At 41.0% G+C, this 18,840-nt stretch overlaps 2 protein-coding genes across 2 annotated transcripts in view; both read left to right on the plus strand.

Moving 5' to 3' along the window:
- tha1 (threonine aldolase 1) overlaps positions 1-7,409 on the plus strand; it is a 7,739-nt gene extending 330 nt beyond the window's left edge. Inside the window, exons 1-7 of the mRNA XM_061708853.1 lie at positions 1-42; positions 3,409-3,492; positions 3,583-3,671; positions 3,751-3,936; positions 4,023-4,160; positions 6,676-6,868; positions 6,967-7,409. The exon at positions 1-42 is cut by the window's left edge and continues 330 nt beyond it. Of these exons, the coding sequence (XP_061564837.1) occupies positions 1-42; positions 3,409-3,492; positions 3,583-3,671; positions 3,751-3,936; positions 4,023-4,160; positions 6,676-6,868; positions 6,967-7,271 (1,037 nt within the window). The 3' untranslated portion in view covers positions 7,272-7,409. The remainder of the gene's footprint in view (positions 43-3,408; positions 3,493-3,582; positions 3,672-3,750; positions 3,937-4,022; positions 4,161-6,675; positions 6,869-6,966) is intronic.
- A 240-nt stretch (positions 7,410-7,649) lies between these two features.
- Positions 7,650-17,825, plus strand: LOC133419114 (uncharacterized). The gene is made up of 8 exons (XM_061708126.1): positions 7,650-7,686; positions 7,778-7,856; positions 9,453-9,604; positions 14,408-14,491; positions 14,582-14,856; positions 16,915-17,052; positions 17,164-17,356; positions 17,452-17,825. Exons 1-8 carry the CDS (start codon positions 7,650-7,652, stop codon positions 17,763-17,765), a joined length of 1,272 nt encoding a protein of 423 aa, XP_061564110.1. The 3' UTR covers positions 17,766-17,825.
- Positions 17,826-18,840: the final 1,015 nt, after the last annotated feature.

Consider the following 18,840-nt stretch of genomic DNA (forward strand, 5'->3'; position numbering starts at 1 on the left):
AGGTGGGGGACGACGTCATGGGGGAGGACCCCACGGTGAACGGTCAGAGCCAGTCATTACAGTTTATTGTTTTAAAATCACAGAACATGCACACGCAACACACAATTTTGATTAGAGAATATTTTTTCTTGGATTGAAAGCAGTGGCGGTCCATTAAAATTACAGGGGGAAAAAAAAAATAAATAAAAATAAATATATATATATATATATATATATATATATATATATATATATATATATATATATATATATATATATATACACACACACACACACACACACACACACACAGTACACATACATTACGTAATAAAAAAGTAATTATCACATCTGTGCACTCATAAAATGTGTCTGACTCAATTTTTCAAGCCTTCCCATCCCATCCCATACTGGGTTTATTCAGAATTGTTTTTTGTGCAGACCGAAATACATAGGTTTCAATGGCGAGGGACGCCGGCCAAATGAGTGTGTATTGCATGTTCTTAAACTTTTCTTCCATGTGACTTCATGCTGGTCTCTAATTGGTTACTCAAAGCTTCTCCTCCGGGCGCAGCTCTCTGCGCCCGTGGCCAATCAGCGTGTTGTCTGTCATTCTTCATCCAATCTGATTGTTTCATGAGCTGTCAATCAAAGTCACACCCCTGACAGTGTAGACGCGCGACTGCATCTGTCACTCGCTACAAACAGAGTCACAGCCATAGATGTATATAAAGGCCTTTATTTATTTATTTATTTATATATATATATATATATATATATATATATATACACATATATATATACGTATATATATATCCATCCATCCATCCATCCATCCATTATCTATACCCGCTTTATCCCTTGCGGGGTCACGGGGGTCTGCTGGAGCCTATCCCAGCTCATTTCATATATATATATATATATATATATATATATATATATATATGGTCACAGCCATAGACATCTATCCATATCCGCCCCATGGAGCTGCTGCGATACGTCAACGTCGCCGCCATATTGGATGTGGCAAGACTGCGCCGTAAACTAATACAAGTAAATTTACTTATTTTCATAAAGCGCCTTTCTACAAAGAAATGTACGTTTTACGTCTCATTTATTCATTCACACGCGCACTAATATACTTGGGAAACAGTTAGGCACCAAATATAATATATTTAATTTTCTCAGACGGCAAAAATAAGAACTTTATTGATCCCACATAGGAGTAATTCATGTTATATCAGCTATAGAGAACAAGGTAGTGCCGAAAAACAATATATATCCCCCGTCACAAAAATAAGAAAAATAGAGAAACATATTTTCTCTTCAACAAAACAAATTTAAAATTTTTCAAATAACAAAATAACATATTTGAACCATTTTTCAGACAATATCTGTCAATATCTCTATATAATAACTGAAAAAATCTGAAAAATGGTTCAAATATGTTATTTTGTTATTTGAAAAATTTTAAATATGTTTATGTAAAATATGCTACATGTATATGTAGTATATGTATATGTAGTGATATATGTAATAAAAAAATAACAAAAAAATGTATGTTCAAGTAGAGTTTATAGTTTTATCGTTATCCAGTGAGTGGTTCAGATTTACAGGGTCTGTGACATCACAGACCACAGATCATTATTATTGTTGTTATTATTATTATTATTATTATTATTATTATTATTATTAAGCGTCCTTATCTTTAACTCCACCCATCTTCACATCGTGCTCCGTTTGCTATAAACACAGACTTGTTGGACAATCCCTTCATGACGTCACCCATACGTTTTCCAAAGAGTAGTTTTGCAGCCTCTTTAAACAATGGTGAGAAAACTGGCTTATAGGCTTCTGACCTGTTGCTGGTACATCTGAGTTATAAATAAAAAAAAAAGAAAGTTTTGCAGCCTCTTTTTCTTAGTGCTCGGTGCCACATTGCAGGTGGACGGAACAAACAGACCTCCGACTGGAGCACAGCCAACTCATGTCAATCAAAGTTAGACATAACTTCTGGCTTCTTCAGCTGATCCACATTGGAGGAGCTCATGGTGAACATTTGTAGTAAAATATTCCCTTTCAAATATTGATTCATGGTGAAATCAGTAACCTGACACTGACTGATGAAGAAATGATGATGGCCACTGGCTAAGCGGGTCATGACCAAGTCTACACTCCCTTTTTATGTATTCAAATCAAGGGTGTAGGTTTGCATAGGGACGGTAGGGACATAACACTACCAACTTTTCAGGAGGCTCAAATTGTCCCCACCAACTTTTAAGCAACCTTATTTGCATTATATAATGAGTTCCGATATAAAGGTAATTTAGATTGTCTTCCCAAATGTTGTAAGGGTAGAATTGACCCTACCATTATTAAGTGAATTATTTTCATTATGTTCAGACTTACATTTACCCCTTTTCACTTGCTGAATTTGCCGGTCCATTTTTTTTCCCTCAAACGCACGTTTGATTGGCTGATGACTTGACCATTTTTTCCATAATTGCTCAACCCACTGATGCATTTTAGAGATGAAAATAAGGGAAAAGAAGGTGAAAGAGACAACCAATTAAATTAATGCATTACTTTTGTGGTGAAGGACAATGTAGGCTAACATGTAGTTCCATATATAGGTTAAGTAGTAGTTAAGAGATTATTAATAAGTTTGTATTTATTGTGTATGTTAATATAATTTAAGTTATGTTCAAATATTGCAATTTAAATATCTAATAAAATCCTGGAATATTCTGGAAGTTTTCGAAATGTTTCTTTAATAGTTTTTGAAAACGAAGGTTTGAATCGAACCGTGTATCAGGTGAACCAATACACATGAAAGTTAGTATAAGTCAATACAGATTTATTTTGCATTGATCATTTAGCCTATCAATTAATTAGGTTCATATTTGTGACAAATGTAGCCCTGACCCCCGTTTACCCAATCTGTTTGGTCTTATTAATGTCCCGTCCCCAGCAAAAAGTACATGCAGGTTAATCTGTTATATCGTCCCTACCAATGTTGAGACCAAACCTACGCCCTTGATTCAAATATACATCAAATATTTTACCTACTAGTCGATCATCCCCCCAAACATGCTGCCGGGAACAGAGACTTAAGACTGGGTTTGAAAGGAGTTTTATCTCTGTGGCATTTTGACCAAAGCATGTCACAGATACTTCCTTGAGAGTTCATAAAAGTATGCAGATTTTTGTGTTGGTGAACATTGTCCATCAAAGGAAGAGCAGACATAAGTTAATACTAAAACTATATGAGTAAAGGTTTATGTTATCGTTAAAGTCCTGTAAAACACATAGAGACCTCTGTCCTTTGACCCTCAGTTAAAGAGATGCTGCATGAAGAAATGGCTCATTGCTGCAGTTTTGTTTGTGAAATACGAGCTGACGTTTACAGTTTTTGCCTGATTCATACAGAGTTGCAGAAAATTGCAGCTGACATGTTTGGGATGGAGGCCGCTCTGTTTGTCCCTTCTGGTACCATGAGTAACCTCATTGCAGGTTAGTGGGGCTTTTATTGTTTGATTATGGCATCATTTCAAGATTATCAGCTCAGAAAGGTGGTTAATGTGCCTGCCTTTCATCATGCAGTGATGGTGCACTGCAGAGAGCGAGGTGATGAGATGATTGTGGGCGATCTGTCTCATCTGCACATCTATGAGCAGGGAGGTAGTGCACAGGTGAGTGTGCTAGAGATCCATCTACTGAAGCCCTTTTTATCTTGGAAGGGCTCAGTGTGTATTTATTTTGTTGACCCAGCTGGCTGGCGTCCACGCCACCACGGTGACCACCCTCCCCGACGGGACATTTGACTTGGTGCAGCTGGAGTCAAAGATCCGCCACGGTTACCCAGACCCCCACTACCCGCGCTCACGCCTCGTATGTGTGGAGAACACGCACAACATACAGGGAGGACGTGTGCTTCCTCTGCCCTTCCTGCAGGAGGTGTGTGTGCAAACACTTCAAGGAAGTATGAGTCAGCTTCTTGCAGAGGTTTGATCATGACTGAATGATTTGTTTTCATTTCTCAGGTTCGCTCTGTAGCAGATCAATATGGTCTGTCAGTTCACATGGATGGAGCCAGAGTGATGAATGCTGCTCTGGCCCAAGGGGTGCCTCCATCCACCATACTGCAGCACACACACACAGTCAGTGTCTGCCTGTCCAAGGTGGGTCTAACAGGCACGATGACATGTAGTACAGTGGGTACGGAAAGTATTCAGACCCCTTTAAATGTTCCCTCTTTATTTCATTGCAGCCATTTGCTAAAATCAAAAAAGTTAATTTTATTTCCCATTAATGTACACTCAGCACCCCATCTTGACAGAAAAAAAAACAGAAATGTAGAAATGTTTGCAAATTTATTAAAAAAGAAAAATGAAACATCACATGGTCTTAAGTATTCTGACCCTGCTGTGACACTCATATTTAACTCACATGCTGTCCATTTCTTCTGATCCTCCTTGAGATGATTCTGCTCCTTCATTGGAGTCCAGATGCGTTTAATTAAACTGATTGGACTTGATTAGGAAAGGCACACACCTGTCTATATAAGACCTTACAGCTCACAGAGCATGTCAGAGCATTCAGAATCATGAGGTCAAAAGAACTGCCCAAGAGCTCAGAGACAGAATTGTGGCAAGGCACAGATCTGGCCAAGGTTATAAACAGTGGTGGACAGTAACGGAGTAAATTTACTTGAGTACTGTACTTAAGTACATATCCAGAGGATTTGTACTTTACTTGAGTATTCGATTTCTTTGGTACTTATTACTCTTACTTGAATACATTTCCAAGACAAATATTTTTACTTTTACTCGAGTAAATTTCTAGGAAGGCTGAAAAGTACTCGTTACTTTCAGGTCTGCTCTTTTTTCTTCTTCCCTAAAATCCTATTGGACACAAGCTGTTTTTGTCAAAGGACAGTTTGTTATGCTCTATATTGCTATATTGTACTGGTAGATGTCCTTCCTGTAAAGTTAAGTGACTTCAACATTGAGTTATTGAAAGCAGAGATGTCGTTTTTTGTAAAGCAGTGGTCTTTGAGGGGGATCCAGACTTAGTTGGATGGTGCAGGTTCATTTGGTTTCAGTTCATGATTGTTAATAAACTCTGCATCATCTTCTGTCCTCTTATGATCCCATTCATTTGATTTGTTTTTGGTGTTTCTGCAGGTTTTATATAACATTGTGGTTCTAAAAGCAGCACATCAGTGCAGCTGGTTTCAAAGAGTTAATTCTCAGAAACAAGAGTTAAAAGATCCTTAAATTAATTTAGAAAAAATATAGTAATTTACTGATGTGGAAAATAAGAAATTTACTCTTACTCTTACTTTTACTTAAAGTAAATTTAAAAGCATTTACTTTTGGATACTTAAGTACCTTTAAAAGCGAGTACTTTTCTACTCTTACTCGAGTAATATTTTGACTGAGCTACTTTTACTTGTAACGGAGTAAATTTTGACCAGTAGTATTTGTACTCTTACTCAAGTACTGGGATCGAGTACTCTGTCCACCTCTGGTTATAAAAGAATGTCTCCAGTACTCAAGGTTCCCAAGAGCACAGTGGCCTCCATAATCCTTAAATGGAAGAAGTTTGGGACGACCAGAACTCTTCCTAGACCTGGCTGTCCAGCCTGAGCAATCGTGGGAGAAGAGTCTTGGTGAGAGAGGAAAAGAAGAACCCAAAGATCAAGTGGCTGAGCTCCAGAGATGCAGTAGGGAGATGGGAGAAAGGTCCACGAAGTCAACCCTCACTCCAGCCCTGCACCAGTCGGGTCTTTATGGCAGAGCGGCCCGACGGAAGCCTTTCCTCAGAGCAAGACGTATGAAAGCCAGAGTTTGCCAAAAACACACGAATGACTCCCAGAGTATGAGAAATGAGATTCTGTGGTCTGATGAGACCAAGATTGAACTTTGGCGTTAATTCTAGGCAGTATGTGTAGAGAAAAGCAGGCACTGCTCATCACCTGCCCAACACAATCCCAACAGTGAAACATGGTGGTGGGAGCATCATGTTATGGGGGTGTTTTTCAGCTGTAGGGAGAGGACGACTCGTTGCAATGGAAGGAAAGATGAATGCAGCCAATTACAGAGATATCCTGACAGAAAACCTCTTCCAGAGTGCAGACTGGGCCGACGGTTCACCTTCCAACAAGACAATGACCCTAAGCACACAGTTAAAATAACAAAGGAGTGGCTTGGGAACAACTCTGGGACCATTCTTGACTGGTCCAGCCAGAGCCCTGACCTTAACCCAATTGAGCATCTCTGGAGAGATTTGAAAATGACTGTCCACCAACATTCACCATCCAACCTGACAGAACTGGAGAAGATCTGCAAGGAAGAACAGAGGATCCCCAAGAAGACTCATGGGTGTACTCGCTCAGAAGGGGGCTTCTACTCAACACTGAGCAAAGGGTCTGAATACTTGTGACAATGTGATATTTCAGTTTTTCTTTTTTAATAAATTTGCAAAAATTTCTACATTTCTGTTTTTTTCTGTCAAGATGAGGTGCTGAGTGGACATTAATGAGAAATAAAATTAACTTTTTAGATTTTTAGCAAATGGCTGCTATGAAACTTTCCGTACCCACTGTAAATGATAGCACACCAATGACCAAGATGGAGTTGGGCAAGGGTAAAGGTGGAATATGTAACTTTAATGTGTGTTTTTGTGTGTCAGGGTTTGGGTGCCCCAGTTGGAACCATGCTTGCTGGACCCCAAGACTTCATATCCAAAGCTGTACGATGCCGTAAAGCCCTTGGAGGAGGATTGCGGCAGGCTGGAGTTCTCGCAGCAGCTGGAAAAATGGCTTTACAAGACATGGTAGGAAGACTAGAGGAGGATCACCGCAATGCAAAAACATTTGCTCTTGGTGAGTAGATCATGCTTTTGGATCTGTAAATCAGTGCAATTTTCTTTCTCAGTGTAGTTCATCTCATCACTTGCACTAAGTTTTTGTCCTCCCTCCAGGCCTACTTGACTGTGACCCTTCTCTCTTCGCCGTGGATGTGTCTGCCGTGGAAACAAACATCTTGCGTTTCAGACTGAAGGATTCAACTTTGAGTCCCAACGAGTTTTGTGCACGTATGCGTGAGGTCGGGGAGGGCGAAGAAGCAGCTCTGGGGCAGGGGGTGCAGGTTCTCATGTACCCTCATTTTGAGAACTCCGTCAGGGCTGTGTGGCATCTTGGGATATCTGAGGAAGACACCCAGTTGGCCATCCGGAAAATGCGATTTGTAGCCTCTCGGCATGTAAAAGAAAAAGTCAGGGTCTAGTGAAAAGTCATGACAGGTAGTATTGGGGATATACTGTATGTCACATGTGATTAATGCAGCTGCACGCACCTTGACTGTTAACCTCTTTGAACTGTTAATTTCCTTTTAATTAATTTTAAAAAGTATTTATCATTAAAATGAATGAACCACAGTCACAGTTTCTTTCATTTTTCAAAGATTTCTTCTTATTCAAGATCGGTAAATCCCATTAAGCAGTCCCTTATTTGACTATTAAGAAAATGAAACATTTTTAGGCGAGTCATCCTGATTTGTATGTTTCTCAAACGAACCTAAATCAGATTGGTCGATAAAACAGGGATGAAAACTACAAGTTCACATTTGAAAGCAAATCTATGTAGCAGTACCGGTTCAGACTACATGGGGGGAGCATACCACAACAAAGATCCTGTCACGGGTGTGAGGCCATAAACTGGACCCCCCCCCCAACATCACTCAGGTTTTCTGAAGAGGGGATTTGTAAGCCTCTGTTTTCTTGTACTTCGCAGTGTATTCTGGGAAATTTGGGCAGAACGAGAAGGCCTGGCACCCGACTGGGACGTGCCCACCCTCTCTCAGCCTCCACAAGTTACTCATTTTAGCTTTTCAGCTGGCTTATGCTAACCTGGGAAACTGACTGATATTACTTTACATTCATTCCCATCAAATCTGTCCAACCATCAGCATTTAAAAAAAATCTGACCTCAGTGGTGCCAGACCTGAGAAGAGGACTCTGCTGGGATTCACCATTCCCTGGCCCACGTGTCGCTGGGTTAAACCCATTGCACTGCCAGAGTTGCCCCAAGGGTTGCAGGCTGGGTTACCTGTCCCGGCCGACCTCCGTTTGGAAGAACCCCGAAGAACCGCCTCAAACAGATAACAGGCCCTGGTTGCTAGGAGACCTCGTAGGCACCTTACAAACGGCAACAGCAAAGTATGATTCAGAGTCGGATTCAGACTTTATTAATCCCTTTGGGAGGTTCCCTCGGGGAAATTGACATCTCCATCTCACTCACACAACACTGTCATTTACAAACACCCCCAAAACCAAACACGCATATAAGGATAAAAAGATAAAAAATAAAGATAGAAACCAAAACATAAAAAGTGCAGTGCCATAAATAGAATTATATGGATAGAAAAGAAATAAGTGTTATGTAATATTGCACAAAGCTATTGCAGTCAGGTTTGTTGTTGGTCAGACTGACTGACCCCCCACAGTCCCTCTGTTCTTCAGTTCTTCTTTCCCCCCCAGTGAGGAGTTGAACAGTTTGATGGCGCGGGGGACGAAGGAGTTCCTCAGTCTGTTGGTCCTGCACTTGGGGAGGAGCAGCCTCTACTGAACCGGCTTCTCCAGCTGCTGATGACAGTGTGCCGGGGGTGGCTGGCATTGTCCAAGATAGCCAGGAGTTTGTGGACTGTTCTCCTCTCTGCCACTGTCTCCAGAGGGTCCAGCTTCGTGCCAACAACACTTCTGATCAGCTTCTCCAACCTGGAGACAATAATAATGCACAATAATTACACTTGTGCACGTTCAAACCATACAACATAGGAATAAATGGGTAAAGAGAAACACAGATTTAATCATCCCTGGGAGAATTAATGTATGGCTGAATGCTGAAAGTGCAAAAAAACTTATGATGAGACATACACTGAGGAGTGACTTTGCTCCTCTGTGATCCAGATAAGTCAATATATTAGACGGCTTTTTATAGCCTATAAGATTGACCTTTAACGTCTATAAAGGTTGCTCTGGTTTTCTTCTTTTGATTTACATCTCCATCACGTTATTTCTGCTGCAAAGTTGGACATGAAAACATGGGAGTCAATAGAGATTGACTCGCTTGTTGGGCGGGTCTCTAGTGGCGAGTCAACGAACTGCAACTTGTCTTAGTTACCTGTTGGATCTAATAATGAAACTTGAGCAAGGCGCTTACGTCTGAGCTTGAGTGAAGGTGCTTGTCTGGTGATTCAAGGTCCGACAAAGACACCTGAACTCTTAAAGATTATCATCATGCATCTGAAAACATTTTCTGGCAGGATTTCATCTAAACTTGGCTTCCTGGCTTCTAACAAACTACTTTACGCGCGAGATGGAGCTGCAGGAGCAGCAGGAGCAGCAGCAGCAGCAGCAGCAGCAGCCTCGCCCACACAGAGCTCCGCGCCGGGCTGCTACATCCCCAGGAGACCCGGGACCCTCGGACCGGGCCTGGACCGGGTCCGGGTGCTGGACCTCCGCAGTGACTCGTCCACCCAACCCGGGCCGGAGATGCGCCGGGCCATGGCGGAGGCCGAGGTCGGGAGCGACTTTGTCGGGGAAGACCCGACTGTCAACGGTCAGAGCAAGAGACGCAAGCACAATACTTTGATCTTAACTTTGTAGACAGTGACTGAAAAGTGTGGGTATCATCAGAAAGAAAATAGATAAGAGATTCTTACCAAACTGATATTTTACTTGTCTTTTATACCAGATCAGAATTTAGCTGGTTTTACATTCAGTTTCGTTGTTTATGAGACATTATAGAAAATAGTTTGATCTATTTGGGTGTCAAAATAACTGATATATAACAATAATAATTACAACAAAAATAATAATAATAATAATAATAATAATAATTTACTTGTCTCACAGTGGAGATATAAATAATTTTTGTTATAACAGCAGCAAGAGAAAAAGTACTAAAATAGTACAAAGGAAAATAGTAACAATATAAACGCTATAAGTGTATATATATATATATATATATATATATATATATATATATATATATATATATATATATATATATATATATATATGTTGCACATCAGAAAATAGTAGTAATAGTATAAACCCGACCGTCAATGAAAATTGATAAGAGATTCTTATCAAATTGATATTTTACTTGTCTTTTATACCAGATCAGAACTTCTCTGGTTTTACATTCACATAATATTCAAATATTAGACACAGTTTCGTTGTTGATGGGGACATTATAGAAAATAGTTTGAGCTATTTGGGTGTCAAAAATAACTGATATATAATAACAATAATAATTACAACAAAAACAAGCTGCAAGCAGCGATGAACGGGCCCTCGCACTCATGGCCACCGCCCCCCATAAGCATATCAGAAATGACACCACCCACGACTTTCTATGTCAAACCATTCAAAAGTTATAGCAGAAAATAGGAACTATGAAATATCGACCAATCAGAAGAAGGGGCGGGGCTAATTCAGGCCAATGAAGGTCAAGTACTCAAAACCGAGTCCGATGACACCACCCACAACTCTCTATGTCAAACCATTCAAAAGTTATGGTAGAGGAAAGTATTCTAGGGGGCGCTGTTGAGCCATCTTGCCACGCCCATTAATGCAAACCATGAAATATCAAATTTATCGCCTGCCCTGGCTTGTAGGCAAAATTTGGTGACTTTTGGGGAACTATCAAATATGGACCAATCAGATGAAGGGGGGGCGCGCTTTTTGGCGTCTAGCGTCGCCAAGGTAACGCTTTTCAATGAGAAAAGTAATGCGCGTCGTCGCAGGATGGAGACGCACATTTTCATGTATAACATACCTGGGTGCACGTTGCGGTTCGGGCTCTGAAGCGGCTGAAGAAATGGCATAAATTTCGCCAAAATGACGACGATGAAGTCAAATTGTTCAAAATTTTCCGACTTCCTGTTCGGTTTCGGCCATGGCGCCAAGAGACTTTTCTTTAAGTTGCGACATGATACAGGTGTGTACCGATTTTCGTGCATGTACGTCAAACCGTATTGTGGGGTTTGAGGCACAACGTTTTCTAGTCTGTTGAGCCATTTTGGCACGCCTATTAATGCAAACCATTAAATATCAAATTTTTCATCAGGCCTGGCTTGCGTGCAAAATGTGGTGACTTTTGGGGCACGTTTAGGGGGGCGAAAAGGCCCTCCTTTCGTCAGTAGAAAGAAAGAATTAAAAAAAAAATTCCTACAGATACAATAGGGCCTTCGCACTGTAAGTGCTCGGGCCCTAATAAACGCTATAAATCCTTTGCTCAATACTTTGTTGATGCACTTTTGGCAGCAATTACAGCCTCAAGTCTTTTTGAATATAACGCCACAAGCTTGGCACCCCTATCTTTGGGCAGTTTTGCCCATTCCTCTTTGCAGCACCTCTCAAGGTCCATCAGGTTGGATGGTAAGCGTCGGTGCAAAGCCATTTTCAGATCTCTCCAGAGATTTTCAATCGGATTCAGGTCTGGGCTCTGGCTGGGCCACTCAAGGACATTCACAGAGTTGTCCTGGAGCCACTGCTTTGAAATCTTGGCTGTGTGCTTAGGGTCGTTGTCCTGCTGAAAGATGAACCGTCGCCCCAGTCTGAGGTCAAGAGCGCTCTGGAGCAGGTTTTCATCCAAGATGTCTCTGTACTTGGCTGCATTCATCTTTCTCTCTATCCTGACTAGTCTCCCAGTTCCTGCCGCTGAAAAACATCCCCACAGCATGATGCTGCCACCACCATGCTTCACTGTAGGGATGGTGTTCTCCAGGTAATGAGCGGTGCCTGGATTCTTCCAAACATGACGACGCCTGCTATTCACACCAAACAGTTCAATCTTCGTCTCATCAGACCAGAGAATTTTGTTTTCTCATGGTCTGGGAGTCCTTCAGGTGCCTTTTGGCGAACTCCAGGCAGACTGACATGTGCCTTTTACTAAGGAGTGGTTTCCGTCTGGCCACTGATTGGTGGATTGCTGCAGAGATGGTTGTCCTTCTGGAAGGGTCTCCTCTCTCCACAGAGGAACGCTGGAGCTCTGACAGAGTGACCGTCGGGTCCTTGGTCACCTCTCTGACTAAGGCCCTTCTCCCCCGATTGCTCAGCTTAAGCGGGCGGCCAGCTCTAGGGAGATTCCTAGTGGTTCCAAACTTCTTCCATTTACGGATGATGGAGGCCACTGTGCTCATTGGAACCTTCAAAGCAGCAGAAACTTTTCTGTACCCTTCCCCAGATTTGTGCCTCGAGACAATCCTGTCTTGGAGGTCTACAGACAATTCCTTTTACTTCATGCTTGGCTTGTGCTGTGACATGCACTGTCAACTGTGGGACCTTATATAGACAGGTGTGTGCCTTTCCAAATCATGTCCAATCAACTGAATTTACCAAAGGTGGACTCCAATTAATCTGTAGAAACATCTCAAGGCTGATCAGTCGAAACAGCATGCGTCTTAGCTCAATTTTGCGCTTTATGGCAAAGGCTGTGAATACTTATGTGCATGTGATTTCTTAGTTTTTTATTTTTAATAAATTTGCAAAACTTTCGAAAAAACGTTTTCACATTGTCAATATGGGGTGCTGTGTGTAGAATTTTGAGGAGAAAAATGAATTTAATCAATTTTGGAATAAGGCTGTAACATAACAAAATGTGGTAAAAGTGAAGCGCTGTGAATACTTTCTGGATGCACTGTATGTATATATATATATATATATATATATATATATATATATATATATATATATATATATATATATATATATATATATATATATATAGTCCTTTATATGTCCCAAAATGGGGAAATTACAGTTTGCAACAACATAAAGAAAGGGCAGAATAAGAGATAAGTGCAAGGAGTAGCTTATAAAAGATAAGTAATGAAATAAATTAGTATTACAAAGACATAAGTATGTTACAATGGTACAATTTGCAGGCTAGTGTAACTTCACAGACTTGTATTAGATTATTATTATTATTAATAATAATAATAATAATAATAATAATAATAATAATAATAATAAATATTATTATTATAGGAGCATGAGGGAGGATTGAGGCAGGATTTATGAAAAAAATTTGTATACGTTTTAAGTTTTCTAGTAATAATGTCAGATGAAGCGTTCCAAACCAAAACGAATGAGCCCTCTAGCGTATCTCTCTGTTGCCTTGAACAGGCTGTGTGCTGCAAAATGTGCTGCAATTCTGGGGCCGAATTTCCCGCGCTATCCTGCGGATGTGACGTCACATGACGCTGCATGCGCGTTCTCCCCGTTCTCCCCAGCCCCCGAATCTCGCGCTCAGAAGGCACGCCGATTTTTCCCAGTGGCCAGCAGCGGTACTGCAACAAAAAATCCCATGTGGCCCAGAAAGCTTTTTTCCCATAGACCGCAATAGTAAAAGAGAAGCCTCTAAAACTGTTCACAGGACACCTCCAGCTGTAATCACCGGCAATTACTAATCTTTGTATTCTATATTTTTAAGTTATGGACTTTATATCTGTCAAAAATGTTTTATAACGGCCAGAAAAGTCAAAGAAAAGTCTCTTTCTGGGCGTGACGTCACGGCTGACGTCACAGCCGTGTCCGTGCATTCCACGGATGTATTATATTAATATATATTATGTAATTATATTATATTAATACATTAATAATATATGTAATACTATACATGTAATAATATACATTAATTAATATATTATATTAATACACATTATATTAATATTCGCGTCATTGCCCCGGGGCATGATGGGAGGCCCCAGAGGATCATGGGAAGTGATTCAACTGCTCATGCTCTATGGGCCCGTTAACGCTGAAGTAAACCCGGAAGTCAGAAATTTTTTCGGCGTATGCGCTGGCTGAGCAGAATGCATTGAAATGAATGGGCGGTCATTTTCGATGTACCATCCAGTTCTATAATACATCCATGGTTCTCCCGTGCCAGCTTCACTGTTGGCTGCAGTACCCCCGACGGCCGTCGTGGCGAAGGGTGGCGCTAGAGAGTCTCATTTCTTAAAAGGAGCCTCATGCTCCTTTAAGCTTGGTCATTTTTATTTCCTTCCAACTTCACATTTTACTGCAATTGCATCTCCTTACAGGTGGAGAGCATAAAACCACAACACACTTGGGCTGGAGTTTAGTGTCTTGCTTAAGCCCCTAAAACCTACTGCTGTAAACAGAGCGAGGACTGGGTTTAAAGGGAGCTTTTGAACTGTATTTCTGTGTTATTTTGACCAAAGCATAACCGCTTCAACTATTAGTCCTTGTTAGTTTTAAAATCTGTGAAGCACAAAAAGACCTCTGTCCTCTTTGACCCTCAGTCAACACAGATGCTGCATGAAGAAATGGGTCATAACTGAAGTTTGTTTGTAAAATGATGCTTCAAGGTTTTGTTTGATTCTTGCAGAGTTGCAGAAAATTGCAGCTGACATGTTTGGGATGGAAGCCGCTCTGTTTGTCCCTTCTGGTACCATGAGTAACCTCATTGCAGGTAAGTGGTACTTTTATTGTTTGACTGTGGCATCATTCCACGATTATCAGGTCAGGATGGTGGTTAATGTGCCTGCGTTTCATCATGCAGTGATGGTGCACTGCAGGAACCGGGGAGACGATATGATTGTGGGTGATCTGTCTCATCTGCACATCTATGAGCAGGGAGGTAGTGCAGAGGTGGCTGGCGTCCACGCCACCACGGTGACCACCCTCCCCGATGGGACGTTTGACTTGGTGCAGCTGAAGTCAAAGATCTGCCACGGTTATCCAAACCCACGTTACCCGCGCTCACGCCTCCTATGTGTGGAGAACACGCACAACATACAGGGAGGACGTGTGCTTCCTCTGGCCTTTCTGCAGGAGGTGTGTGTTATATTTATGATTAGTGGTTTTATTTATGCTATAATGCCCAGTCCATGACATTTTTATATATAAAAATTTTTTTTTTTTAATGCACTCCATGATCATGAACCAAAATCTACCATAAAACCTATAGCTGTAGATTTCTGCTTTGAACCTGCAGACACTGCATACAATGTTGGGAAAAGTCAAGATCAAACTGCTTGTGTATTCCACATAACAGGTTAACAATGTAATTGTTAATTACTGAACCCGTTTTACTTGTTCTATGAAAAACTGACAAAATGCTAGAATACTTCCTGCTTGCACACTGCTGCTGAAAAAAAAAGGATTCCGCCTCCATAAAAAACAAAAAAAAAGTAATTGCGTCTGGGGCGGTGATCCTTCATCCATTCAGACCGGTCAAAGAGGCAAGCTGAGATTTGTGGAGAGATTGTGGGATTGTCTGGCAGAAATCACAAGTACAATTGTGTATCATTTGCATAGCAGTGATATGAAAAACCGTGGGATTGAATAATCTAGCCCAGAGAGATGGTGTATATCACAAAGAGAAAGGGCCCAAGTGTCAAGCCTTGGGGCACCCCTATGGAGAAGCAATATAATGAAGATGTTTTCCCTTGCCATAATGCTTCGAATGTACTCCCGGTAAGGTACTGTAGGATTGAAACCAAAAATGTCCTGAGCCTGAGCTACCCAAGTGAGCTCGAGAGTATAGAGATATATATATATATACTACTATATATATATATACTATAGAGATATATATACTTGAGAGTATAGATAGCAGTAAATTGTGGTTAATTGTCTCAAAGGCAGGAGATAGGTCAAGAAGAATAAGAACAAAGGACTGACCCACTGCTCTTACTGCTCTTTCACTGGAATGGCCCTTTTTGAAACCAGACAGCGTTATATCAAGGAGGCTATTTGTGTGAGGATGTTTATAACTTGTTTAGAAACTGGTTTTTCAATAATCTTCGAAAGGAAGAGAACCAAGGAGACAAGATAATTAAATACCTGAGCAGGAAGGAGGGAGGGTTTTTTCTAACAGTGGCATGATCATAGTTTGTCTGAAGGTAGATGGAAATGTGCCTGAGGCAAGCAAATAATTTATTACACTTGTGACTTTTATTATTATTATTTATTTAACCTTTACTTCATCAGGCAAGCAATTTAAGAACCGGTTCTTATTTACAAATGTGGCCTGAGGACTGCTAATAGTTCTGTTTCATTTTATTCTCGGGCCAGAAGCGCATGTTGCTACGCTGTCTAATGTATGTGTTATCATTGTTATAGATTAGCATTGCTAACAATACCCAGCAGCAGTTGGTCCGACTTTTGTAAAGATTCATGCCATACACGTTTTATTGGACGGACAGCCATATTCAACTTTCCTGCATGATTTTTCCATCTTTGTAACTTTAACCGGGTCGACTTGATTGTGACATAATTCCCAGTTCCAAATTATGTTAAATGGGATGCATTATTAGCTTCATAACATTTTAGTCATAGTTGGTAAGTTTTTTGTTTCTCTTTTGTCATATTTGCTGAAATTATACAGTAATTAATAACATTTTCGTGTACCACATCAGGTTGATTTATATGAAGTAATCTGTTAAATTATAATACAGAACGTAACCTTTTGATTGGCAGTGAGCTCAGCTAATTGCTAGCCATTATCACTATCTCATCAGTCATGCTATGAAGCATAGCAAAGCAATTGGGAGTTGGTACTAAACCTGCATCAGCTAAACACAGCGGCCATTATTTTGATTTTTTTATCCTTTTATAATTTCAGCGTATGCTCACAATTGATCTCAGTGACATTGTTGTTAACTCATCGTCAGCCCATAGCGTGACTTTACAACATCCAAAGGTTAAATGTGAAAAAAGGTTGCATTCTTTTATATTTACTGAGTTCATCATTACAGTGCCATTCCTTGTTAAATAAATTGATGAAATTAAATATACATTTTTAAGTAATTTCTATACCAGTGATACTTAAAGGGCCCAGTTTCTTGCAGATGCTTGATCATGACTGAATGATTTGTTTTCATTTCTCAGGTTCGCTCTTTAGCAGATCAATATGGTCTGTCAGTTCACATGGATGGAGCCAGAGTGATGAATGCTGCCCTGGCCCAAGGGGTGGCTGCATCCACCATACTGCAGCACACACACACAGTTGGTATCTGTCTGTCCAAGGTGGGTCTAAAAGGCAAGATGACACAAAGTAAATGATAGCACACCAATGACCAAGATAGAGTTGGGCAAGGGTAAAGGTAGTTATGTCCTTTTAATTTGTGTGTGTATCAGGGACTGGGTGCACCAGGAGGGGCTATTCTTGCTGGACCCCAAGACTTCATATCCAAAGCTACATGGTGCCGTAAGATCCTTGGTGGAGCAATGACACAGCCTGGAGTTCTCGCAGCAGCTGGAAAAATGGCTTTACAAGACATGGTAGGAAGACTGGAGGAGGATCACCGCAATGCAAAAACATTTGCTCTTGGTGAGTAAATCATGCTTTTGGATCTGTAAATCTGTGCAACTTTCTTTCTCAGTGTAGTTCATCTCATCACTTGCCGTTTTTTGTCCTCTCTCCAGGCCTACTTGACTGTGACCCTTGTCTCTTCGCTATGGACATCGCTTCTGTGGAAACAAACATTGTCCGTTTCCGACTGCAGGATTCAACACTGAGTACCTCTGAGTTTTGTGCACGTATGCATGAGGTCGGGGAGGGCGAAGAAACAGCTCTGGGGCAGGGGGTGCAGGTTCTCATGTGCCCTTATTTTGGTGGCTCCATCAGGGCTGTGTGGCATCTTGGGATATCTGAGGAAGACACCCAGTTGGCCATCCGAAAAATGCAATTTGTAGCCTCTCAATTTGTGAAAGATAGAGTTATGGCCCAGCATGCTTAACCACAGGTAGGACTGGGATATTCAAAGAGTAATGACACCAAGACTGGTGGATTCCAGACTCATGGAATTAATAACAGTCTCTTCATCTTTTAGTTTGCCTCCTCTCTTGTGCTCCAATTCTGATTTCCAAAGGGACACACTGGAAGGCCAAGAAAGGCCATGGCTGATTCCAGGCACTCAATTCAACACCCACAGCTAAAATGGTTGCTTATAGAGCCATGTGGATCTGTTCCACCCACTGCAAGAAGATTACCACCCCCTATAAGGACCTCAGCCCAGCTGTCCATCAGCATCAATTTGCTGTAGGACCAGTGTTCTTCAATTGCCTGCATGTTCTATTTTTTTAAATGTATTTATTTATTAATTTTTTTTGTCTGAAAACCTAAAGCATATATATGCATTTTAATATATAATCAATTTAATATATAACGTATAATTTTTTATTTTTTTAAATATATATATATATATATTTTTTATAATTAATATAAACGTGTGTGTGTGGTGGGGGGGGGTTGTTCGGGGGTGAGGGGCGGCATCCGCTGCTAGTCTAAAATGAGAGAAACACAGTGAAACGCACAACGGGCACACAAGCCTTTGAAATCTGCAAGGGAGAAAAAAAACAGACAATCAGACACGAGAACAGCCAGAGACACAAACAGCAACCATTTCAGGTATCTGAAACTGAATCAGTACTAGGCTACTGCGATTATCTGTCCCCCAAAACTGTGGAGTGAGTATGTAGGTGAGTGAGCAGGTGTGTGTGTCTGTGTAACTGTGTGTGTGCAAAGTGAAAACAAGGCTTTACATGAACTGCAACTATAGTGGAGGAAGGAGGGCACAACCACGCCACCCGAGAGACCAGAAGCCCACAAGGATGCATGTTTTAGATGTTGCTTAACTCCAGCAAACTCCTGACTCAATTGGTTGGATTTCTATCAGCTTGCCATCAATGTCTACACAAGTCTGTCAGTGGTCCTCTAACAGTTGTAGGTGTTGTGAGGAAGACCTGGAACGGGTTTTGCCATATCCTGGACTTTGAGTGTCTTCCCCCCCAACAACTCAGATTATAGGGGCG

This window comes from Cololabis saira, chromosome 19, assembly GCF_033807715.1.
Source record: "Cololabis saira isolate AMF1-May2022 chromosome 19, fColSai1.1, whole genome shotgun sequence".
NCBI classification, from domain to species: Eukaryota; Metazoa; Chordata; class Actinopteri; order Beloniformes; family Belonidae; genus Cololabis; species Cololabis saira.

Bases quoted from the DNA above. Each gene is read 5' to 3' on its own strand.
- LOC133419114 (XM_061708126.1), top strand. From the start codon at position 7,650: ATGGGGGGAGCATACCACAACAAAGATCCTGTCACGG. The intron at 7,687-7,777 runs GTGTGAGGCCAT...TGTACTTCGCAG, and splicing joins CAACAAAGATCCTGTCACGG to TGTATTCTGGGAAATTTGGG. The intron at 7,857-9,452 runs GTTACTCATTTT...CTACATCCCCAG, and splicing joins CCCTCTCTCAGCCTCCACAA to GAGACCCGGGACCCTCGGAC.